The sequence below is a fragment of the Gavia stellata genome, chromosome 2, assembly GCF_030936135.1.
Source record: "Gavia stellata isolate bGavSte3 chromosome 2, bGavSte3.hap2, whole genome shotgun sequence".
Taxonomy (NCBI): domain Eukaryota; kingdom Metazoa; phylum Chordata; class Aves; order Gaviiformes; family Gaviidae; genus Gavia; species Gavia stellata.
In genome coordinates this window covers 4,092,617-4,117,836 of record NC_082595.1, presented here as the reverse complement: position 1 = coordinate 4,117,836, position 25,220 = coordinate 4,092,617, and the positions used below count along the sequence as shown (strand labels likewise).

General features: G+C 37.4%; 1 protein-coding gene across 2 annotated transcripts in view; it reads left to right on the top strand.

Moving 5' to 3' along the window:
• The window catches only part of CLIP4 (CAP-Gly domain containing linker protein family member 4), a 29,800-nt gene extending 4,871 nt beyond the window's left edge, over nucleotides 1–24,929 (top strand). For both annotated transcript variants that reach the window (XM_059829536.1, XM_059829535.1), the window contains 14 exons: nucleotides 788–927; nucleotides 1,849–1,942; nucleotides 2,811–2,972; nucleotides 6,322–6,440; nucleotides 8,694–8,930; nucleotides 12,223–12,358; nucleotides 13,042–13,182; nucleotides 15,781–15,864; nucleotides 19,209–19,349; nucleotides 19,784–19,918; nucleotides 22,122–22,245; nucleotides 23,036–23,100; nucleotides 23,779–23,851; nucleotides 24,509–24,929. In XM_059829536.1, coding sequence (XP_059685519.1) covers nucleotides 788–927; nucleotides 1,849–1,942; nucleotides 2,811–2,972; nucleotides 6,322–6,440; nucleotides 8,694–8,930; nucleotides 12,223–12,358; nucleotides 13,042–13,182; nucleotides 15,781–15,864; nucleotides 19,209–19,349; nucleotides 19,784–19,918; nucleotides 22,122–22,245; nucleotides 23,036–23,100; nucleotides 23,779–23,851; nucleotides 24,509–24,830 — 1,973 coding nt within the window. In that variant the 3' untranslated portion in view covers nucleotides 24,831–24,929. The remainder of the gene's footprint in view (nucleotides 1–787; nucleotides 928–1,848; nucleotides 1,943–2,810; nucleotides 2,973–6,321; nucleotides 6,441–8,693; nucleotides 8,931–12,222; nucleotides 12,359–13,041; nucleotides 13,183–15,780; nucleotides 15,865–19,208; nucleotides 19,350–19,783; nucleotides 19,919–22,121; nucleotides 22,246–23,035; nucleotides 23,101–23,778; nucleotides 23,852–24,508) is intronic.
• Nucleotides 24,930–25,220: the final 291 nt, after the last annotated feature.

Genomic DNA, 25,220 nt, shown 5'->3' with positions numbered 1-25,220 from the left:
TTCTGGAGTTGGAAGAAATTCCACAAATTTAAAATACAGTATGTATATATACATGCACACATACATACCTGTGAGTAACATGAAATATCATACTTTAATAAAAAGGTGGTTTTTACACCTATACTTTGGGTTGCCTGAAGCAACATGAGGCTTAAAATCTTAAAAATAGATCTTTTTTCTGATCTTGGTTTGGTAGCTTCATTTTTATAGATGTTTGTTATCTGCAGCTGCCACCAGCTGGGATTGATACATTAATGAAATATCTGAAAATAATGGAGGTCCCAGAATGCCTTCCTGATTTGTGCATGTGTTTATATTTTGGTATGTTTTATGTAAACTGATGGAAGAAGAAGGAAAAGACATGTATATGGAGAAATCATGTACGCATTTAATGACTGAGAGATCAAGAGGCTTGCCTGTGCTTGGGAACAGCTTAGAATTAGCAGTCTTTGGCTAACTCGAAGCAAGAGTAAACCCTTATTAGCATAATCACTGCCTGTGATTATGTCTGTTAGTCCTTGCCTAAACTTAAAATCTTGCAGTCTTGCAGTACCATTGTATTGGTTGCTGAGTCAAAGCTTTTTCAGAAATATAAGCAAAACCTTAGTATTAAAGGAAAAATAGACCAACTGTTAAAGAAAATTTTCTAAATTAATTCAGCATTCTGATTTTCCAGTGTGATTAGTAGCGAAGTGACTCTCTCTGCTATTCTTTGCCTCTGAGCTTGAAAAACTAGATGCGTGTTAAAACGTACAATTGTACCTAATGATTCCTTCTTTTTTAACAGAGTTTTCCTTCTTCGATCCCAATGATGCAGCATGCCAAGAAATACTTTTCAACCCTAAAACGTCAGTTTCCGAATTGTTTGCTATCTTAAGGCAGTGGGTTCCACAGGTCCAGCAGAATATTGATATTATTGGGAACGAGGTGAGGTATAAATGAAGATCCTTGAATGCTTTCAGTGTTAAAGAAATACTCTGTTGATAACAAATAAAACCAGTTCATTCAGAAGCAGACCTAATCATAAATGCAGATACAGTTTCTGCCTTTTAACAAGTAGTTACTGATCAGTGCCTTGTATTCCACATGTTGTCAGCTTTCATTTGGACAGAGAAAGATGATGGATAAAAATTCAGTGCATTTGGATAAATGGTAGAAACAGTGTTTCTTAAAGCAGTTGTTTAGAGACCCTTCACCTTGGTGTTTCAGTTTCCTACTTAGCAGTGATCATAAACTCCAATATGTGAAGTTACAGTGAAGCCTGACCTTAAGGACAATGTTTCCAAGGCACAAAATGAGTTAGGAACTGAGATTTCTTTGCAGCCTGCAGTAGGCTGCTTTCAGAAGACACCTTGTTTCTAGTAATTCCATCCTACTTTATTATATTTCATCTTCCGGATTACAGGCTTTTCTAGATAGGTCGGGAAGTATAATAAAGATTCTTCCTACTGTAGTATAACTGGGGGCTCTTTTTTTTTTTGGGGGGGGGGAAGGGGGGATTGTTAAGAGATCAAAGAACAAGGGGAGAGACTTCATAAGTGATATAATTTTCCTGTTGTTCAGTTAAGCAGTTAACTTTTCAGCCTGTGAAATGTATGTTAGAAGTAATAATACAAAGAAGCTTTAAAGTATATAAACAACGAAGGTTAATGATAGTCATATAATATTCTTTATTACACTTGTGCATGTTGCTCAGTTCTGCACTTTCAGTCTATTCTGGCAGGCTTCTTTGTTATTAGCCATTGAAATGAATCCAGGAGTCAATATCTTTGAAATAACTTAATAAATAACACTGATGTCAGAGATACGTCAGAGCTAAAATGTGCTTGTTTTCCACTTGTCTCTCAGATCATTAAAAGGGGTTGCAATGTGAATGACAGAGATGGACTGACTGATATGACTCTCTTGCATTACACTTGCAAGTCAGGCGCTCATGGTATTGGTGAGTAAAGAAATTATAGTAAAAACCTAATTAATTTGCAAAGGCTAATCCCACTGACTATTACAGAGTTTATCCTGGCAGTAGATTTTTCTGGTTCAGTGCTTGGTTTTGGGAAGATACAGAACTGTAGCGCAGTTACAGCTGCGGCAGTTGGGAGTAAATTGAGCTAGTGGTATAGGTATTGCAAACAACAGTACCAGCTTAAGGAGATATTTAATGTAGCAAAGGCTGTTTCAGACTGAGGTACAAACTGCAAACTAAGCTATCGACAGTTTTCTTACCTCAGTGAAAATAGAACATTTAGGTGGCTGGCTGTTCTTTTCGTTTTCTTTCACCCTGATCATGTCAGAAGAAAACAATAATCTTTGTTTGCATTATTATGATCATAAGTACTGGAAATAAGAGTATATTTAACTCTGTTTGAACACCCCTACTAGCTTTTCTACGTTGTGCTACTTTTTTGTTGACCTGAACCCAGTTCTCCTCTGAGTTTGAACTAAGTTGCTAAGTGAGGTCTGGCATAGGTTAGCTTTTATGGTGTTGGCAGATCTTTTACCATATAATTCAGCGTTGTGGCGTGTAGTTTTTTTTCTTCTATCAGATACTAAAATCCCTGGTTTTGACGGGTTACACATTATTTACATTGGAGATAAACGAGTGGTGTTTTTGTGTACTATAGTAGAGATTTCAGCGCTTTATGATAAAAGGCAAAGATTTCTGCATCCTAATCCTTAAACAAAAGGCATAGTAATTGTTCTGCTATGAGTTTTAAGGGTTTAACGTACATTATGTGTCGCACATAAGCATGTGCATGTTTTTTGAGATCAAATAAATCTCTAATGCATATTTTACAAAATTTACCTTGCAGGTGATGTTGAAACTGCTGTAAAATTTGCGACGCAGCTTATTGATTTGGGTGCCGATAGCAGTTTACGCAGCCGCTGGACAAATATGAATGCCTTGCATTATGCTGCCTACTTTGATGTTCCAGAACTTATTAGTGTTATTTTGAAAAATGCAAAGCCAAAAGGTAGGCGTTGTTACTTTTGTTTCACGTAGTTGTCCGTATTTTGTTACTCTGTTGACCCTAAGCTAGTGTGTAGTGGTCTTTAAGTGTGGGGTTTGTTTATCCATTATACCTAAGTAATTTCTAATTTCTTATTCTTTTAGTCAGTCTCATTGCTTCATTTTTCTCTTAACCTGTTTTTTGTGGTTTAATGCACTGATTCCAGCGCTAGTTTTTAAACTTGAGCTTTCTACAAGATGGTAGAGAAGCATCTAATAGAACGGAAAGCAAAACAGGTTAATTCTAAGTTGTTGAGGACTAAGAGAATGTATGCAGAAAACCAAAGGTGTAACTATTCTGGTAAATTCTTAGGGTTTTTAAGATTCCTTAAACATTGAGAAGTGTTTTTGAAATGCTGGGAGAAGGGTTAAGGAGAAGTGGGGATTTGGCAACAGCACGTGGCAAACTGGTGACTGAAGCAACTTTGACATGCTCATTTTCCCCACTTCTTGGCTACGTAGAGGTCATGTGTAAGGAATAGTTTCACGTTAGTGTTTGGCATAAACAGATAATACCTTTTGGAATAATAATATGAAGGATTGGTAATTGGAGCCCTATTTATACTGATGCAAATGGAAATACAGAAATGGTTCTGAATCAGAACCGTTTGTTCCTAATTTGGTCAGGATATCAAAACCAGTAAGCAATTTTAATACTAAAATTGTACAAATGTTAATTTGTTCTACTGAATATCCTTCCGATTGTGCCATGTTGCAAAATGATTAATGCCCTTTTTTGGCTAGCTGTAGCTAAAGACTCTGTCTCAAAATTCTGAAAAGCTGATAGGTTTTTGGAGTGCATGAGGCTTGCTTACCACGTCTTGAATCATCATGGAGGTAATTGTTAAACAGCACTGTTATTGGCATGACATGCTTAAGAGGTAACAAGTGTAGGTTGGTAACAAAAGACAAAATAAGACGGCACAGTAGGCAAGTCCACATCACATTTCAGCAGTCTGGTCTCCATAATTTGCATCATAATTTCCTTCAGACCTCATTTGCATTTGGTGTTGTCATCTCCTCCAGTGCAGTGCCTACAGAAGGGGTGGGAATTTGCTCAGATTTCCAAGGAAACCACTCTGGTTAAATACCTTCACAGTTGGCAACTCTTGGATAAGCAGATGATTTTTTTTTTTTTTTTTAATCTCAGAAAATGTATAAAATGATTTGCCCTGTGACATGAAAACAATGGATGGTCTGAATTGATAGAAAGAACAATCTTAGCTCCATACTTTATCAGTTTGCAGAGAAGGGAGGACGTACGTAGAAGGCAAATATGCCTTGGATGGATCCATATTGAACTGGAGTAAAAATGGTTGTTAATGTATAAATAACTTTTCAAGACAGTGGTATACTGACACCCATTGTGAAACAGCCAGTACCACAGATGTTTCCTTTTGATTTACTGCTAAACTATTTCCTTTTTGGCGCTCTGCAGTTAAATTCTTCATACAGATTTACTCCTCAGTTGTTAGAACAGAGAGCTAGTTTGATCTTAGATTTTTAGAGGTTTTAAATATAAAAATGGTTAAAGGCTTCAGAATTAGAAATGTGTGGTGCCATTAGACAATGACTGTGACCTGCATGGATTGCTAATGACAGACCGTTGCTGCATATTAATTTCTCCTAGATAGTTTGGGAGTAGTTAGTGGGTAACATCTGATATATATGTGTTTCTTTTTGTCACCTGTACTGTGCCAACTTAGACCTGGAACAAAGCTGTAAGAAAACAGTGTTTAAAAACTGCAAGCATGAAGCTTGCAAGTCTGAGGAGTCACTCTAGTATAATTAAAAAAAAAAATTAAAAAATCTACATGTCAGTTTCTTTTTAAAATAGGAGTACATGCAACTGTTGCTGATTCAGTAGCTGATGTTACTGATGAGTATTTCTGCAAATTGGTTCCTATATGTGCAGAAAATACTTACTTGATAACCTTATTAAACGTGGAAGTTTCAATGGTTGTATGCAACTACACAGCTTCTACTCAGTTTTAAACTGGTAGTGGTCTTTTGACATTTGATATATAAAAGGTACATCTGCATACGTAGATGTCGTTATGATTGCGTCATGTGAATGCAGTCTTTTTTCATGCCTGTGCCAATTAAATTGAAAGTAGCTAAGCTGATATTCATATTAGTGCAATTATAAAACTGTTAAAATTTGATCCTGAATCTGTTATCTTTGATCTTTATAAAATTCAGAGTCAATCTTTATTAGTAGGTATGAAGTTGACATATCTATACAGACATACATATTTATATATCTTCTGTATAGGTTGATGTTTTGTTTGTTCCCAAAATACTAATTTAGTATAACTATATAAGGGTGGTGATACAGTTGGGATATACTTTGTTTATCACATTGTGAGAGGGGCTAGTGGTTTTTGGGACAGAGACTGATACTGGAAAATACTAGGAGACTGTACAGCCCCGAGGTGGAAAGCTTTATGTTCCTCACCAGTATTTCAAATTGGAGCATTACTGCTAATACTTGTTGGCTTTTGGCTTGTGTATTAAATCAGCTGGCGTTTTTAATTAACAGTCATATACATAATTGACTCAAACTGACATCTCTTTTGTATAGTTTAGGAGAGGAGCCAAAGACTAAATAGACATTAAAACTCCAATCTTCTAGAACAGTAATAACTTCATAACAGATTGAAAGATATATTGGGAACAATTGACGGCAATATATATTATGCTAAATCTCTTCTAGTCAACTGCAGTGCTCCATTTTCCAAACTATCAGTGCAAGACCCTTCAGAGCGCAATTCTTTGAAAACAAAGAAATTATAAAAATCATTAGCTGTTACTTTATTCTTGGCCATTAGTAATTAAATCAATGTAAAGCAGAGGTATAATCAGTTTTCCCTTGCCCCACTACCTGCTCACAAAGAAAAACAACTGGTTGAAGATGCATCTCATTTTAACGTTTGACACCTAGAAGTAATAAAATATAAACATTTCTGAAACATTAATTTACATGCAAACCTAAAGTTACTAACTTGTTAATCTTAGCACAGTAAGTTGGGCATCCTGAATAGCAACAATTTTGCAGTTAAGTCATCAGTATTATAAAGTGAATGAAAGTAAATGCTCATCTTCCAGACTGGTTCATGGTATGAATAAACAGATGCAGATAAGGTTGATATTCTATGTAGAATTCCTTCTCATGTGCATTTAGTACATAAATAATGGTGTCTCTGTATAAATGTTAACATAAACTGTAAAAATGAATGTCCTCTCAAGGAATCTGTAGGGTGAGATGTTCACATAACAGACTTCCATACCTCACGTGTGATGTTTATTTGCAGATGTGGATGCCACCTGTAGTGATTTTGATTTTGGAACAGCTTTGCATATTGCTGCATTTAACCTATGTACAGGAGCTGTCAAGTGTTTACTGGAACACGGAGCAAATCCTGCCTTTAGGGTAAGGACTTAGGTTGTAGATTCACCAAAAGGTGAAAAAAGTAGCTGGAAAAATGGAACAGACTGTCCGGGATTTTGCTTAGCTAAAAACGTGTTACGTGGAGTGATAGTGCCTCAGAAAAATTATTTATACCTCGTAGTGGATGATTTTATATGCTTTGTCATACTTGTGTGTTGAAGTTTGTGTTTTTGTGTCTCAGACTAGTTCATTAGTTCAAACAGCTTTCAAGATGTTGTTCATTTGTTAATACTCCTTTGTGTCTTGCAACAGTTCTCATGGCAGTGGTGGATCTTTTCAGAAATACAGGAGTGCAGTCTGTGACCTCCAGAAATGCAGTGTACTGCTTAGCAGTAAACTTAGTCTTAGCATAAGTAACTGATAATGAAGAAGCTTTAACTGCTCTGCTTACTAACCAAATGATAGGCCTGAGTTACATTGTAAGTGCTGCTATATGTGTCTAGCCACAAATCTTGGGGTTTGATTGGTTTTTGTGGGTTTTTTTGTGGGTTTTGGGTTTTTTTGTGGGTTTGGTTGGTTTTTGGTTTTTTTTTTTTGTTTAGCATAGGCAGTATCTCATGTCTCCATTTTCAAATTCATGTTTTTATTTTTAATGAGACATAATTGTTTTAAGGGTACTCAAAAGTAGTTGTTTTACGTATCACTGATGGTGTGAAATCTTGTGGAACATCATTGTTCATACAGTTCATGATATTCAATCTAGATCTCTTTAAAAACACTATTTTTCTTCTTTGTCTCATTATCTAGTGTGCATGTGCACATTTCAAATTTTATGGCAGCTGTATGTTTAAGAGTCCGTTGTAACAGGGAATACTGCTTTGTAGTTGTGCAAGCATTCTGAGCTGGCAAAAGGTGGCTCTGCCCTGGAGAAAAGCAATTTTGTGCCACTGTGCCCACTTTTGTCTTCTTGCCTCTGCTCTGCCCACTACCTTGTGTTGACACAAAGATTTGCAGGGCAGCTGGTGGGCTGAATTGTGGGACTGATGTGACAGAAACAATCGCTAATGTGACTGAAAACTCAAAACAAACTCCCTGCTCAACTTTAACCCATATATCCTGTTTTTAAGGTACTGTGACTTGAATGGGGCTGCCCTTATACTTACAGAATGACTGTAGATTTTTAAGGAATGGTAGGTGTTTAATTCTTCAATCCCACAATAAAGTTCTGACCAGAGACAGGGTGTAGAGTTTGCTTATATGAGGACAGCAGAGTGTAAACACTGAGTAAGGATTATAGTTTTCTAGGGTTGAGACAGGGACATTTATAGGGGGCTCAGGAAAGGTTAAGCTTTTAATCTGTGTTTTAAGGAAACAAAGCGAATACAGTCCTGCTCGGTGTCATTCCCTCTTTGAGCTTGCGGTAATTTCTGAGTCCAGGGGCTCAGTTGAGACAAATTTGGAAGATAATTATGTTTCCACAGACTTGTTGAAAATCGGCAGATAGGCAAAGATCCCTACTAATGCCTTCGCTGAAGAAAGCGTAGGTAGAACTTGCCATTGTAGCAGCCTGACAGCCCAACAGTATAGCTGCTGCCTGGCCAACTGGCCTTGAGTTAACCCTAACTCTAGCTGAGCTGGTACTCCAACAACTCTGACCTAGGGCGAGTGTCACGTGGGACATACGGGGAATCACAGTCACTGCCCTCAGGGAATGGGAAGTGTTTGGAAAGGATTCTGTCCTTAATTCATCTCTGATGCAATAGTCTGTATCTAAATAAACCTGAACAGATTTATTCAAGTATTTATGTGAAGCGTCAACTTTGTGTATTCTATACGTGCAATATATATTAATTAAATTCTGTAATACATTTGGAATAAGCCTCATCAAGGAGTAAACTATGCACTGGCTAAAGATAAATTCTTTGGGAGGTGTTAGCTTTACAGTATTGGCATTACAGACCAGAATTCTTACTTACTTTCCTAAATCTGTGTTGAGGCACACAGATATATACAGGTGGTTTTTGTTCATGTGTTCTGAGTAGTAATAATGTTCTTAAGATTAAAATTTTCAGTTAACTTACCACCTTGGAAAATAAGACACTGTAAATGCTAGTTTATAAATCTAAGAACATTTTGGCATCCTTATTTGAAAATGTCGATGTTTTTATAGTTGTTTATATTCTAGGAAAAATACCTAATGAAGACGATTAAAAATCTCATAAACTGCTACGGTTTTGCCTGATCGGGTTTATCTTGTCACAACATAAAATCCTGTGCTATGTTATGTTTCTGCAGAATGACAAAGGGCAGATTCCAGCAGATGTGGTTCCTGATCCGGTAGATATGCCACTGGAAATGGCAGATGCAGCAGCAAGTGCAAAAGAAATCAAGCAGATATTGCTGGATGCAGTGCCTCTCTCATGTGACATCTCAAAAGCCATGATTCCAAATTATGATCATGTCACAGGCAAGGCCATGCTTTTATCGCTTGGCCTGAAACTGGGAGATCGTGTTGTTATTGCAGGACAGAAGGTATGATGATCAACCTGATACTACCCTCATAATTTCTGGACAGTCAATTTAATTACCCCTTTGGAGACATATCTCAAATTCGAGGGTCTAAAACACTTTCTGGAAGGTATGAACTCTGGATAGCGGTAAGGATCTGGTTACAGAAAGTAATAAGCTGAACAGTTCCGTGTTAAAGAAAGTCACTACTATGAAAAGCTGATTTGACAGGCACAGTCTGCATTTTGTATCTGTAAACAATTTTTAAACAGTCTCCTATAGTACATGAGCATGGCTCAGCTTTTATTAATGTTTTTGGTGCCACGTCAAAATGATGGTAAAATTTACAGATTACTTTGTGAGTTGCCCAGCTTTCAGTTATGAGTATGCATTCGTGAATTACCCCTGATAGTTTCCAGAAGGCGGTAAAAGAAAACTTTAATTCTGCTTAGCCTGTAGTAACCCAATTTCACTGGTGCAATGCAGCTAAAAATCTTTGAAGCAGTGCTGTGCCAACAGGGTTGTTACATGCTTCTGTGGAAGTATAAGAATGTAGCTAATACTGGACCAGCTCAAATGTGAACAGCTTTTAAGAAGCTACCTTGCTAGGCACATTTTAAAAAATGTACTTGAAAAATGTAACATTGATATTGCAGTTAGTATTCATACCTTTTATTTGCTCTGAAAGCAAGGGCACTGAAATGATTTAAAGAGTACTAAACTCTTTAAAAGATTTCAAATATTTTTCTGGTAAATATTGAAGGCATTTGTGAGCAAAATTTTATGTTTGAGTAGCTTTACCTTTAATAATTTTTCTGGCATAACTTCAGTTTTGTAATTATTACAACTGAAGTGTTCTGAAGTGAACTCCACCGACAGTGCAAAGCAGCTTCCATTCTGTATTTTCATTTGGTGTATTCTTGAAATTGGGTCAGGAAAAGTGAAGGAATCACTAGCTATGCAGAAGGCGTTTTAACTGAAGTCTGTACAGGAAGGTGCTTATTCTTTAAAGACAATAAGAAGTTCCATGGAAGTTTCTTTTACGGAAAGCCATTGCACAGTGAAAGCAAGGGGAGATAATGTAACTGCATGTTAATGGAGGCTTTATAGGAAGAAAGGGAAGGAATTGGTCCCCTTGTGTATCTTTCCTCCAAGTAAGGCCCGTAGGACTGTTTGTACTGTAACATGCTTACCGTGTATGGATAAAGCTTCCTGGGTTTGGTTACTTCTTTTTTTTAATTAAGTATGCTATTGTAGTGTTTTTTAAGAAGTTGTTGGAAGCTGCGTTTCTCCTGCCAAAGGCCAGCAGGGCTTTCCAGCTCGCTTTTTGCTTTTTTTTAAGGGATCCAAAGCTGTCATACTGCAGGTGGGAAGGAGGAATGTGATTTTTGGTCCTCCTTTTCCATGTCTGCTTTCCTTCCTTCCTTTCTTTGTGTGTGAGGAGCTGTTCTGCATTACTCCCGTATCGTTTCCCACCCACTTTCTCCATTTGTCTGAATGGAGAAGTTGATCTCAGCCCTGTCTTCCCCTCTCCCTTGACACTCATAAACGTGTGCAGGGCGGAGCAAAAGTGAGAACAGGATAATGAAAATGGTGCCCAATTCTTAACCTCCTCTTGGACCAGTTCTCATTTCCGAAATGTGGAAGCTGGGACGAGGGCACTGGAACGGCAGTGTTTTTACGAGCAATGTTTATAGATGCCTGTTCTCTTTCCTGCTTCTGCAGTCTCCTAACATATTGGCTTTAATGAAGCTTGAAAGCCAAGCACAGTAGATGCCAGAGGGAAAATGGATTCCTCTCTAGATTCCTACTGCACCTGTCATTCTAGTTGTCTTACAGGGTAGAAAGCTGTGTAAGCAGGTGTTTATGTGTACATGATTTGGGGTCCCCCAGCTTCACCAGCACATACTCTGCTAGATTATATGTTTTCTGAATGGACATTCAATGAAAAGTGAGTGCAGGGAAACCAGCAGCTGGGAGAAAACTCTTTTCTCTTGTTTCTGCCATGTTTCTCATGTGCGAGATGTCCTCTGCTCCTTGCTGGCACAAGTCCTAGGGCTTGTGCAAAATTGGAGCCTCAGTTTTGCCATCTCCAGCTCCGGTTTAAGATGATGGTCCTTTCCCTCTGCTCAGTGAGTGCCCTTTGGCTGGTGCCTGGAGAGCGGAGGAATCTGTTAGGCTGCTTGGCCAGGCTTTTTCCGGCTGAATTTGATCTCTGGGTTGGTAGCTAAAAGATTAGTCTGAGGTACCTGCCTATAACAATCAAGTTTAAAGGAGATCTTCAGAGTAAAAAAAGAATAGGCTCTGGCTCACGTTTATTTCTTTACAGAACGTTAAGAGAGAGTAGCTGGAAGGTTTTATAGTAAAGATGAAAAATGGTTTCTGTCTGTTTACTCTCTGAGGGCTGGATTAGGCAGTGAAGTCATAGTAAAAAATGAACTAATAATATTAAGGTCACATGAGATAATGAAAACTGAGCAACTGAAAGATCAAAGGTTTTTCTTACTAAAACTAGTTTAAAAATCAAATATAAAAGTGAATTTAAGTCAGTGTTAAATGCATCTCTGTTAGTTATTCCTCCCTCGTTTGTTTGAAGTGTGTGAGCTTATAATGTATATTTGTGGAGACTGAGGTCCACCAGCAAGACTGGTCTATCTTGATATGCTTGATACAGCTACCTGTTCAGAGTCTACATACAGCAAAAAAATTTTATAACATTTGCTGGCTTTTTTAAATCATAAGGAGGAAATAAGACTTACAAATTTTTTCCAAAGGAAAAAATTAAGTATGCTCTAAAGTTTACCCTTTAACTTTTGCAATATATAAAAAAAATATATACTTTTATATATATATACACATATTTATACAAACACAGGCATATTTATAGAATTTTTTAGTGTTTCCATGGAACCTCCAGTTCAGCAAGATATCTAGCCATGATTCTGGAACTATTGGTGTGGAAGACACTGCAAGTGAAGCTTCTCGTTAGGCATATACTTACGTAACTTGCTGACCTGGAGTTGTATTGTACAGTGGTACTTACTGTCTAATTCTTGTCTGTTATGAGATCTGTCAATAACCGCTGCTTTTGTTTAATACAAAATATACGCAGAAAGACTAATACATTTTGGAAAACGCATTGGCTAGCATTGAAAGATAGGAATGTCAATAATCGAGGCAGATTGTTATGTTTGTATTTCTCTGTTCTGATCAAAAGCTTGGAGATGACTTGCTGTCTCCTTTGTAATCAATACTATGTTCTCATAAACAACTCTTGTTTAACAAAGTCATTCTGTGTTGATGCTTTTTGCTTTAGGTTGGTACATTAAGATTTTGTGGCACAACGGAATTTGCCAGTGGCCAGTGGGCTGGCATAGAGCTGGATGAACCAGAAGGAAAGAACAATGGAAGTGTTGGAAAAGTCCAGTACTTCAAGTGTGCGCCGAAACGCGGTATAACCTTTAATTTTTTCTTACATTTTTTAAAAACCTGAATTTTAAAAAACGTGTTGGAAGATATGAACCTGTTTGTTTGTTTGTTTTATTGATTCTTTTAACTGTTCCTAGTGTTTTGGCTGCAACTATTTGCAAAACCACTAAAACAACCAACCAGTCAAAATTTCTTGTTTTTTTCTGGTTATTTCCTTGAAACTGTGAGATAATAATCTTTCCTGTTTTTCCATCTATATTGTTGAAGCTATTTGTTTGTGTTGTAACAATAACGGCCATGTTTCTTTACCTGCTTTGCCTTCCTTTTTAAGAGATCTACCCTTGTAGTTGTTTCCTAACTTCCATCTTGAGGTATTTTAATTGATATTTCATGGACAGTCATGATACACAAAGTCTTGCATTTTGTAACAGTGGAAACTGAACGTTACCGTTAGGACAAAGATTCTAATTGATAGTTTTACTGACTTCCTGAATTACTCTGTTCAAGTTGCTTGATAAGCCCTTTGGTTTCACTTTTCATTTGAGCTAGTTCTTCCTACCCTCCAAGTGCTTTGACAGCACAGCAAGCCATGATCGTGGCTGAAAAAAAACCCTAAATTAATTGATGTAAGAGGTAGTAGCCAGAAAGTTTTGTTGCATTAATATTTCTCCTGGTTCTTTTTTGGCACATACAATTTTCTCTCCAGGTATCTTTGCACCTCTTTCTAAAATAAGCAAGGCTTCTGATCACAGAAAAAGCTCTGTCCGAAGTTCTTCCATGCGGTCTTCACCTTTGGTCAAATCCAAGAAAATAGATGTGACGCGCATAACTTCCAAAGTGAATTCTGGTGAGTATTTTCTTGTATGTTGAGGCAGGATTGAAATACTAATCTTCAAGAATTAGCACTAATCATGTAAATCTTGGTATTAAAATACTTGTTTGGAATTAGTTCATCGCTTGGGATGAGAAGGTGATATTTATTAACTATGTGTTCTCATTATTAGAAATTCAGTAGCCTTTAAACTAGTACTGGAAGGACGTTGTGTGTAGTTGCTTACTGATTATAGCGATCTGATGTACTAACAGAGATCTTTATAGAAAAAAAACCCCCACAACATTTATTCTTGAGCCTTTAAACTAATTTCTGGTTGGCTGTGATACCAGTTAAATGTCTAAACTTAACTTGATTTAATTTATGAAGATCTTCCTGGGTAACTTGAAACATCTCACTGAAATCAGTGAAAACCTAGAAACTGATCTAGATATACCTTTATGTATAGAAATTGAAGAAATTTCATTTATTTTCTGGCAAAATGATCAAGGAACTACTTAACTGATGGTGTTTTACCTGCTCATTAAGTTATATGAGTAAAACCAGAGGCAAATTAAAAGAGAAAGGATGTCCTTGTAATACAGCCTCCCTCTAAGGACTGGAGTTACGGGTGTGGTCCCTGGCTCTGGCTTAGTCTTTTAGTAATTTATTCAGATTACTTAATCCTTCTTTGTATGTTCCCTCCTTGTGAAGTAAGAATGATGCGTCTTTTCTGTCTGTGTAGATTCCAAGGTGTTTGGAGTACAGACCCTTCCTTCCCTGCTGTGTACCGTGCGGACCGTGCATCATCTGGCCCCGTGCCTGGCTGGCTACATAATAATGTCATTAACATTTCTTTTGCCTTTCAAACCCTGTTTAGGTGACTCATACTAAGGCAGCACAGCTTAGGGGATGGAAGATATGCATACATTCTCATCGAATTTACTCAAGCACTCTAAAACATTCTACTCTTTACCAGTAATACACAGGGTATAGAAACAATGTGCCAGGCTGGTAGAAGAGATGCATTTTGGCAGCATTTTGGATGATTTACGTAACTCTTTGCCACATAGGTTGAGGGTGAAGTAAGCCCTAATTATGTGTATTTACAATTAGCACAAGATTTAAGCTATTTATAAATGGACATCCTGCCTAAAAAGCTTCTCCGAATAATCGGTTTGTTAGGAGTATTGCTCAGGAGCAGATCTAAGCTGACTTTTTCTGTTAAAGATTTTTCAATGTTTGATTCAGTTTGTTGTGAACTGTTTGTAACTCATTAAACTGCAATGGAAAGGACTGTTTCCTTTGTCACAGACAGTGTGTTCCAGACAGTTTAGTCATAAACCACCTTTCCTGTCATAAAGGTGCATTTCTATCTTCGTAAATTTTAAACATTTGATACTTGCTTTAGGTCAAAGAGTGAGTTATGCATCATCTGCCCAGCAGAGCTTACGTCCAGTAACAGGAATCTGGAAGCTGCTGTTTGTAAGATGTTCTTGCGTTGAAAGGTCCGTTAGAATTAATGTACCTGGCTGATTCACTGGCTGGAGTGGGAGGATAAAGCTGCAGAGGCAGAGCTTTGTTTTGCAGCGTTTATGTGCATCACCAGATTACGTTTCTTTCCCTTAAACTTCATTCCTGCAATGCATTGGTTTGTAATGATCCAAGAAAAATTAATATGCTTTTTGTAGATACGGTTATAAGCTGCAAAGTAAAATATAATACTGTATAGAGATTTTCAAATTTGATTTGTTTCTACTGGATTTGTATAATCCATCAGATTGATGATAATAGGTCTTTTTCAAGTTTTTAGAAAAAGGATTACTGTGATCAAATTGAGCAGTGTGTTATCAGTCACAAACACTAGGGTTTTTTATCTGATGCCTTACTAGCTAAACTGTAAAATTTTGGAAAATACAGTACGTTTCCAAACTAGTTCAGTCCCTGTAGCTGAATTAAGCTGAGAGATGTAGTTAAATAAAAAAGATGTGATTTTTCTTTCATGACAGGGAGGAGATAAATCATAGATAAACTTGTTCTTCATTGAGTTAGGGTAGGAAACTGTCAGAAATGCAAAATGACTGTTCACAAGTTATAACTTATGCGGCAATACTAGTTCATATGCATATCACAACATTGCTGCTCGAATAAGAGGCTGTTAAAAATCATATTGGCATGATTACTTCATTATTTGTAGACTGAATGAAGATTTGGTCTCAAATCTCTCTCTCAAAACTTTTATGTATAGTCTTTAATGCAGAAATTGTGAAATTAATACTATTAAATAGTATACCTTAAGCACTATAAAAGTGAACGTTGTGTGTATAATAGATGTAAAAGTTTGAAAGATTTAAGTAAAGCTCCTTCAATATGAACATTAATATTTTGCAGACAATTTGTTTATTGTTTGCCAAGATAGTTTGGACTGTTTTAAGGTGTTAAGGGGTTTAACATCTGTGCTTATTCATCAAAACAATTCTGCACTCTTGTTTTACCCATTTATCAAGAGTCTAAGGTACTGTATGGTTTTACCCATGCATCCACTAATCTGCAAATCTGTCGAATTGTCTCTCCTGTAAAATTATTGTTCATTGTTAGGATGTATATATTTAACTGTATGTATTCTTTTTATAGGCCTAAATATGGCGAAAAAAGATAGTGCTTCTGAAACCAACTTTATGGCTGCTAATAGGGGAAAAACTGTACCTGTGAAAGACGGTAACTAAACTTTTTTTTTGTTTTTTAACATCTTGAGAAAAATTCTAGGGCAGAGGAAATATTATTACTGCCTTACCTCTGTAATGAAGTCCTGTATCTACACCATAAAAAAAAGTTGCCTTGCCTGTCTGTATTCAAGTCCCAAGCAGGCTGTATGCATTTAGTTTACTAGGAGTAATTTGGGTGGATGTTTGGCTGGTGATCTGTGTTGGTTTGGTAACAGCTTCTATCAAGTGCATGGACAAGAATATAGACAAGCCCTTAAAGCTGAAAGCTGTCTTTTAGTAAATGATCTTAGAGAGGATCTGCAGAATTACCTTCTTAGGTTTCTGAGCGAGACCTTTTGCCCTTTATCGTTAATGCTTACATTTTGGTGAAGAACTGTGTGTGTATTCTGTTGGAATTTTTATTCTCTCCTATATCTGTATGTTCAAGCTTGTATAATAAAGTGTTACCATCTGCCAGTACTTAACAGTCCTGGCATTGTGTCATGGAAGACTCATAATAACAAACTTCAAATATGAAAAATGAAACTCTAGCTTTTTAAAAATTTCCTTTTACATAGGAATCTTTCTCTGCAATTATCTAGTTTCAGAATTGGATAGTGACATCTACTGCATCAGTATTTTTGTATGCTGAGCTTTAAACATCAAGGGACCTCACTTTCAGGGGTGTCTTTAACAAACTGTAAAAATTGGGTCTCCTTTGAGGTTTTGTCTATCAAATCATACTCCAAGTGTTGGTAAAAGCCATATTTATTTGAAATAATTTGAAATGTGACTTTGAATATACTCTTTTCAAAGAAAAACATCTTCCTATATCCTCTGTCAGTGAACAGTTATGAGGAAGAGATTTGGGGAAGAGACTAGTGTAAGATATTTAAGCACTGTCCTATATGATACTTTTTCAGAGGTGAGCTAAAAAACTTGTGTAGACAGAATTTTCCAACATTTTGTTCATGGAGGGCACTTAATGTCGTGTTCTTCAGGTTCTGGTCACACAATGAAGTTTATTGGCAGTACAGTGTCTCAGTTTGATGGATACAATATGATATCCGCAATTAATAGGACTCCAAAGGCTTTGTAGGCTCTAGGTGATGTGGAGTGAAGCCTGATCTGGGGATCTAGTGGATTAGATCATCCTGCCATAAGGCAGGTGCAGAACCTTTAAGAAGATCCAACATCCAACTTACAAGGTAGCTGTCAGTGGTTCTTTGTCAAACAGGAAGGCTATTTCAGCTTGGGGTTTTCCTGGAGATTGTGCAGAGTCTGGTAATTTGGGTTTTTTTATTTTTTTGACACTAGGGATAGAGAATCTGTTCACGAAATATGCAGATGATGCCTGGCAGATAGTTGACTGTCTTTTAATATTAAAAAAAAAACCCAACCCAACCCCCTAAAAAAACTCCCTTGACAGATTGGAAAAAACATCTTGGGGGGGAAAAGAGATGCAGAAGAGTAAGGACAACTGCAAAGTTATGTAGCAAGGCTGAAACAGTCAACTGTATAAATACACCCTGGGAATGACATGCCTGGTAATAGTTTTGTAGAAAAGGACATGGGGCTATTGAGTATTACAAGGTAAGTGTAAGTCATCTTTGTCATGCTCTTGTGAAAGGGGAGAAACGTAGTAGAATGTATAAAAAGGAGTGTCAGCCATGAGATAGACGAAGCAGCCTGGATGCTTTACTTGGCACAGGTAAGGCCTCGGCTAAAACACTGCATCTAGTTTTAGACACTGCATTTCAAAAAAGATGTGAAACAACTGGAGAGAATTTGGATAAGATGTCAGAGTAACTGGAGTTATAAAACATGATTTAGGAGAAAAGACTGTTGGAATTTGTGATGGTGTGATTAAAAAGACAGAAGATAAAACAGGAAGCTTTCAAATACAAAGAACAGTATAAGCCATTCTGCATCTGTAACAAGAGTAAGAAATCTTGAGCTAAAACTGTGGTAAGTTAAGTTTTATATTAAGGGGAAAGAACCCTGTAACAGTACAGATCATTATGTAGTGAAATATATTGCCAAGGAAGTCCCGAGATCTCCCTGATGGGAGGTTTTTAAGAACAGGTCAAATGCTTGCCTGGCAGGAGTGATAGAACAAATAGCTGTTTTGCCTGACAGAAAAGGAATGGATTATAGGACCTGCTGAAGTCCCTTCTGCTCTTCCTTCTCCCACCTCATGATTTCCCACAAAATGAAGCATTTAATGACTGGTTTAATTTCTTTTAGTTTCTGTATTGCTACATCAGCAGTTTTTGTTGCATTTATGTAGAAGTGCTACGTGGTCTGACCTCCAGTGAGTCCCATCGTCGGACTGACTTCTAAATACAGACTTGTAGTATGTGTTCGCAAATGCACGCATATATTTATACCTTGGACTTGGAGTTGAATTTTGCCTGTTTAGTCACCATTTATTTAGTAATTTGCATTTTCTTCATTGTAGCACAAGTGCAGCCAATATCAGAGTCTTCAGATTTCTGTCCCCCCAGATACCTAAGCTTTTGCTTTGACCTGCTGCATTTGCCTTTCTGCAGTTCCTTAATGTTTTGCCAAATTGGAGGATTAAATTATATTGAACACTAACCCTGTGTCGATATCGAGGTGCTTTGCAAAAACTAATGAATTGAGCCTCTCAGAATTCTGGGAAGTTTGATAAGCAGTATTATCTTAATTTTTCACATTGAGAAACTGTACCCTGTATGCTGTACCCTGCCTTATTTTGGGTAGAAGGGGGTGGGAAAGGGAAGAACTGGGGAGAGCCTTGAGAAGGAAGGAGGAAAGCTGAACATAAGTCTTATCAGACAGTTTAGACATCAGGGTTTGCAAATGGAGATAAAAGTGATTTATTTCCCATTCTTATTTTATAGTACAGATTTTAATATTAATACAGTATGTAATGGAATATAGTAGGCTTTAATCCAGACAATAATTCACTCACATAAAATCACCTTCCTTCCACTTCCCATCAAATCTTTAATAGGCTGGATGCTGAAAGTGTGCTGGTATGATCTCTTATTCCTAAGGCTCCCATATTTTAACAAATATGCTTGGGACTGTTTAGAAAAACTTTCATAGAGTAACAAAGAAGGGGCTTTTGGAGACTTCTTCCAGCACTCAACTATCACCTAATTCCCAAGGCAGGGTCAGGTGCACCCATGTCATTCCTGACAGGTGTTTGTGTAAATGCTGTGTAACAACCTCTAATTTTGGCTGTTTACTTTGTATTCTGCCCATTATGGAGAACAGGTAACAACCTTCTTACAGAAGCTTTTCCTTCTGCTTAATCTGCCCTTTTCCGAATATGATCTCTGAAGGACTATTTCTATTTACATCTTTTAGGTTTTCCTGTGTACAGCAGCTCTTCCTCTTCTACTACCTCCCTGGAAGGCAAACAGAACTACTGCAAGAAGCGGAACTCGACTAGCAGCAATAAAAAAGCAGTGACTCGAGTGTCTTCTGCCTCATCTAAAATTAGCGCTGGTATGGTCTGTTTTATTGGGGTGTGTTTTCACAGGTGGAAGTTTACTGCTATATTGAATACTTATGTAGAACTACTTGTGCTGTTTCAGAATCTGAGCTAGTTCAAGAAAGATGCTTGGGAAGTCATTTAACCATAAATTTAAGTTTGGCGACTTTTAAAAAGTTTTTTAGAACTTCTTCAAGAGGAAAAGTGTTCTTGTAGTTGGTCACTGTACCTTTCAACTGCAGAGAAAAGGCTGTAGTCCACAGTTTTCATGCTGAAGCAAAGCAATTCTTTGTCTAAGCAAAATTAGCAGTGTGTTGCCATGTGTTAAAGGTATGCTATGTTAAAGACAGAACTGTATTTACCAATCAGTTGGCTCACTATTTAAGACTTACTTCAATTTTAAAGATATAATGTCACTAATTTCAGATCTTGTTCTTCTGTTGAACAGGGTTGTGTAGTTCTTCTCCAGCTACAAGGAAAAATCCTTTTGAGGAAGGAGAGATTCAGGTTGGAGACAGAGTACTTGTGGTAGGACAGAGAACAGGCACTGTCAGATTTTGTGGGACGACAAAATTTGCACCAGGTATTTGCAATAGTCTTTGTGTATGTTGTAGAATCAATATGGAATAGATTACCTGTGAGCACATGAACAATAAGAGAACTCCATCTTTTTCCACACTCCCTCTAAAAAAATTACCTAATTTACTGGTTTGTTTCAAAGTTCTTTCTCCTATGTTTCCTTGAATATTTTTTACTTAAATGCAACTACCAGGAAAAAATAATGGTTTAAAACGTGACTTCTACTTGTCCACTAACACAGCTTAATTAGGAGAAATATTTTGATGTTGAAATTGTAGGTATTGTTACAAAGCTTTCTGAAAATCCGCAGTTTAGTATCCAGAGTGGTACATAGTTTATTGAGATCACATGCCTTTACTCCTTACAGTTTGTAATGAGCCGTTTTGACACAGCTCATCTCTTGCAATACTGGTTCTCTTACCGTGTTGTATATCTGTCTCATTTTTATCTTCTTGGCATCTTTAAGAGGGTAATTGTGGACATTTAAATCTTAACTAACAAACCTTTGGGTCACAGGACAGATGAAAACTTACAAGCATCTCCAAAAGCCCCAAACTGTACCACCATTTTCTCATCCTTCTCCCTTTCAGCTCCTCCCTCCCTTCCCCTTGCTAAAAAACACACTGCAGTGAAGCCAGCCGTTTTCAAACAGAAGCGAGTTGTTTCAGATTATGGAAAGTAATTTCCGAATACTATTTTTTTGTAACCAAGTTCTATGTTCTTTATGTCCTTATCTATAATTCTTATTGCAAGAATAATCCAAAACCAGTTGGTAAGTACTGGTGTAAATGCCCAGTTTACATGAGGGTTTACCCATTTGATTGATATATAAGTGGCAATACTCTGTCTTGACACTTGGTGGCATCAATATTTAAAAAAAAATATTAGAATGACAGAAAGTGAGATTGTGGTACAAGCTAGGTACTTTTTTCATTCTCGCCCCTTTCTCCAATTTCATGGTAGGCAGTCCTTGTGTAAGATACCGTAATTAACTGATTCGACACGTTCATGTGATCACTCTTACCTTCACGTTTTTGCTTACAAAGAAAACAATGAGAAAAGGACTCGTTTTCCAAACTTACTAGAACAAGTGTAAAATCAGAAAGCTGTTTGGCAGTGTAAGTCTCCTCCCTCTCCCCCCCCCCCCCAAGTTAGGGAACAGTATTTTTTTGAGAAAAACATGGTATTGTAAGAAGTGAGGATGGAGAGATCACAAATCTCCACCATTTGCAAAACCAGTAATTTAGAGAAAATGTAACAGATGCATTTTTACGAATATCAATTTTAATATGTATCAAAGCTCTGGAAGTTACCCAAACTTTATTTCTTTTGCTGCAATGCAGATCTTTATTTAATTCTAAAACAGGAAGGGGAGAACTTCTGACGTACTGAGCCCTTCTAATTCATAAGCTGTCATTCCGGCATTTCTTGAGCTGATAATTAGAATTATCATTTTATCCAGTGCCTTAGTACCAAGTGACTTGAATTAAATTTTGAATCTTTTGGGGACGGATAGCATAAGGACTGCTAATGGAGTATGAAATTTAGCACCTTTACATAATTAGCTCACATTTATCACAGGTTATGAATGATCAAGCTCATTAACATCTTGATGCCTATTCAGTGTTCTGTACTAGATGAATTGCCGGCCAGTTCTGATTTTTACACCCTTCTCTCAATATCATACAAGCAGCCTTGCAATTTGTATTAATTATAACTTGCTAGACGGAGAGAAGGAATGAATTAATATCAAAACTTTAATTTTACTGTTGATGATCTCAGATGAGGCATAAACCATGTGGTCAGAGGACTAAAGAGGGAAACTGGAACCACCGCTGCGCTTCTTTCCTGTCTCCTTTTTGTCAAATAGCCACTGTTCTATTCAGTAACACTCTGTTCGGCTTCAGTGTATATATATTGAGGGTTTTACCTTTTCTATATTAATTGAAATGTCAGTAACTTTCCTGAAAGCATATAAAAATGCTGAGATAATTCTCTTCAGATTTATTCTGATAGACATTTTTGCATAGCTACATAGAAAATAATAATGAAAAATGTATCTATTATAAAATAACTACCCAGACAGTTTCTAACTAGAAGCTGTTTTCCTTGATGTGGGTGAATGCCCACTGTACCAACTGTCTAGATGAAGAAAAGCCTGTGGTGTTTTGTTCGAAATACCGTGATTTTACTCTTTTGAAATGTAGGATTCTGGTGTGGAATTGAATTGGACAAGCCTCATGGGAAGAATGACGGTTCCGTGGGAGGCGTTCAGTACTTCAGTTGTCTTCCCAGATACGGTATATTTGCACCACCGTCTCGTGTACAGAGGTAAGCACTAAAGCTGTTGTAATGTTTGTGTTGCCAAGCACTTTCCTAATACATTTCCAGTGGGAAGCAAAATTTTGCAGCAGATATGGAAGAAATAAATGTTTTCTTCTCCAAATGGAAGTTTATAACCTCCATTAAAAACCGGGCGGGTTTTAGATCAGCTTTTTGAAAGCAGAGTATAAATTGGGAATGCAGCTCCCCCTGTTTCTCTTGCAGCCACTTCAAGTATTTTCATTCCAGGGCCTCCATTTCTCATACAGTCTGTGTTCATTAAACCTTGCTTTCGTGACCCAATGCTGATATGCTGGGCTAAATTTGGTTATAAAAGGAAGCTGCCTTTGGACATGACTGGAAATACTATTCTCATTCCAGCTAACTGCACAGGGGAACCAAAGCATCCACCACTTTATAGTCTCTTCGTTAGGTTTCAGGAAGAACAACTGAGGAAGTCTGTGCTCTTTCCTCCTGCATTTGTATCTAGTTATTCTGCCAGACATGGTCTTGCTTTTCTTTCCCTGAATAACGTAGCTCAGCCAAATGGTTAAAGAACTTGCCTCAAAATTATACATGCTCTCTTGCTCAGTAAAAGGCAAGTAACTTGAATCAACTAGTTTGCTCCAGGCACCTCTTATTTACCAGCCTGATTACAACTCAAATGTTAGTGTCTTTTGGGGCAGATGGCAAAGGGAAAGAATCAGAACTTAATCAACATTTGACAAGGAGGACTCCAGCAGTAGGTTTGTTCAGAGTTGAGTTGAAATGACTTCTTCATTGTGTTATTGCTTTTCAGACTAACAGGTTCTCTGGATTCTCTCACAGAGACTTCATCGAGTAAAATAAACCACACTTTTCCAGGTAGGAGCGTAAGACACTGTGATTTGGCTTAGGTAGCCTACCGCGGCCTACCGTTCTACAACCAGAACCTACTGCACAGAGCCCACTTCTCCGAGAGCATAACAGATTTTTCAAGGAACCCAAATGCCAGCCAATAGTCTGGTTGGTCCCCTCCTAAAAATGTAGCCTGCAGCAGGAACTGTGGAGTACTGTGTTGTTATTAACCCTGTACTGGCAGAAATAATTATGTCAGAGTTAACATTGTTGACACTTTTCCCTTATTACTGTATTGCATTCTAATCAGCGTTAACCATAAATTGAACGTGCTCCTTCATCTAAATTGGCATCGATAACGGGATCAGTGTAGAGAGGGGTCCATATGAAATTACTAGAACTTCTGTGAGATACCTGAAGTAGTTATTTTTCTTTTTCCTTAGCTAAGCTCTTTGTGAAAAGGCTGCTTCAAATTACCCTTGTTTGTTTTGTTTAATTTAATTTCTGTCCTCTCTGAACGTTTTAACATGTTATGGACACTTGCTTTTGTGAGAAGTTTCATCACTTAATTTCCAAATTGGAGGGGATAATATGTAGCAAATGTAGTGGAAGCAGTGTAAAAGAAAACACAAAGAATATGAGTTCATAAAGCTTGCTTTTTTTTTTTAAAGGAGTCTTACACAGCTTATTAACCTTTCCACTTAGGTTTTAGACGTAGTCTAAGCACCACTTCTGCATCTTCACAAAAGGAGATAAACAGAAGAAACTCCTTTGTTAGGTGAGTGTCTCGAGTTTAAAGTGTTTGGGTGGGCTGGCTGTCAGCTTTACTGTTTCTTGTTCAAAAGAAAATCTTTATGCATGTATAATATCTAGACCTTTACATGTTCATTTTTTTTTTTCTTCCAAAATGGACCAGTAGTAGACTGTTTTTCTGTGGGTATCCAGGAGTACAGTCCTTCGATTCAGGTTGGCATCAAAATTGTTTTCCAGTCGTTCATCACTGCATATTCTCCCCATTCTTGTATTTCCACACAGCTGGGTGTAGTTCAGAGGGTCTTGTTAAAGGACTTCCCATTGTCCTGGTGATCCTGACTGACCCTTGCACGTTAAAAGTTGTTTTGGCTAAACTCTTTCAAGCCCCAAATAAATGCTTTGTACTGCTTAATTGACCAATACTGTCACCTACGGCAAATTTTTCAGATCCCAGCATCAGGTGAAAGGAAATTGATTTTCCAGGTATTTCAGACTGCCATGTGTACTAGCCTGTTAATGTTTGTCATTACATGTTTTGTTAGTGACATGAGATCAAAACTGATTTTTTTTTTTTAAAAGGGAGTTGAGGTTTTTTCCATGCACTTCACTGAATTACAGATTTGCCCTGGGTGTTCTGTCAAAACAAGACTGTTTTTTTCCCCTTTTTTTTTTTCCTAACTAGATCCAAGAGCTCTGTGTTACGGCGCAGCTGGAGTAATACCACTACAGCTAACACCGAGGGACCAGTGAAGCTGCATGAAGGCTCTCAGGTTCTTCTGACCAGCTCCAATGAAATGGGGACGATCAGGTACATTGGTCCTACAGACTTTGCACCGGGGATATGGCTCGGACTTGAACTCAGAAGTGCCAAGGGAAAGAATGATGGCTCTGTGGGGGAGAAGCGCTATTTCACCTGTAAGCTGAACCACGGCGTCTTAGTTCGACCTAGCAGAGTAACCTACCGTGGGATTAACGGGGCGAAACTTGTCGATGATATTTGCTGAGCCAAAATGTGCTCATGCAATAGGAAATAAGTATTTAAAGCACATGAGACCCCATCTAGAATGCAAACTTATTTTTAAATTATTAAATCCGCATTTGCATTTTACATATGTATAAGTATATATGTATGTGTGTGTATATATAATATATATTTTAATATATATATATATATATATAAAAAATCTAGATAAAAAAAGTTCAGCCGCATTAAGAAGTGAAAGCACTGTTCTGTTTCTCTCAGTGAAACAGCCCCTGCCTGGGAAGGTTATTGCAAAAGCATCTTGGGTTTGAGATGCTGTATTATTTGAATAGTGTTCCTGTTAGAGAATGCGAGTATCTCCAACGTTCTCTAAAGCCGCTTTGTGATTCATGCAGCACTGAAATGATTTTCC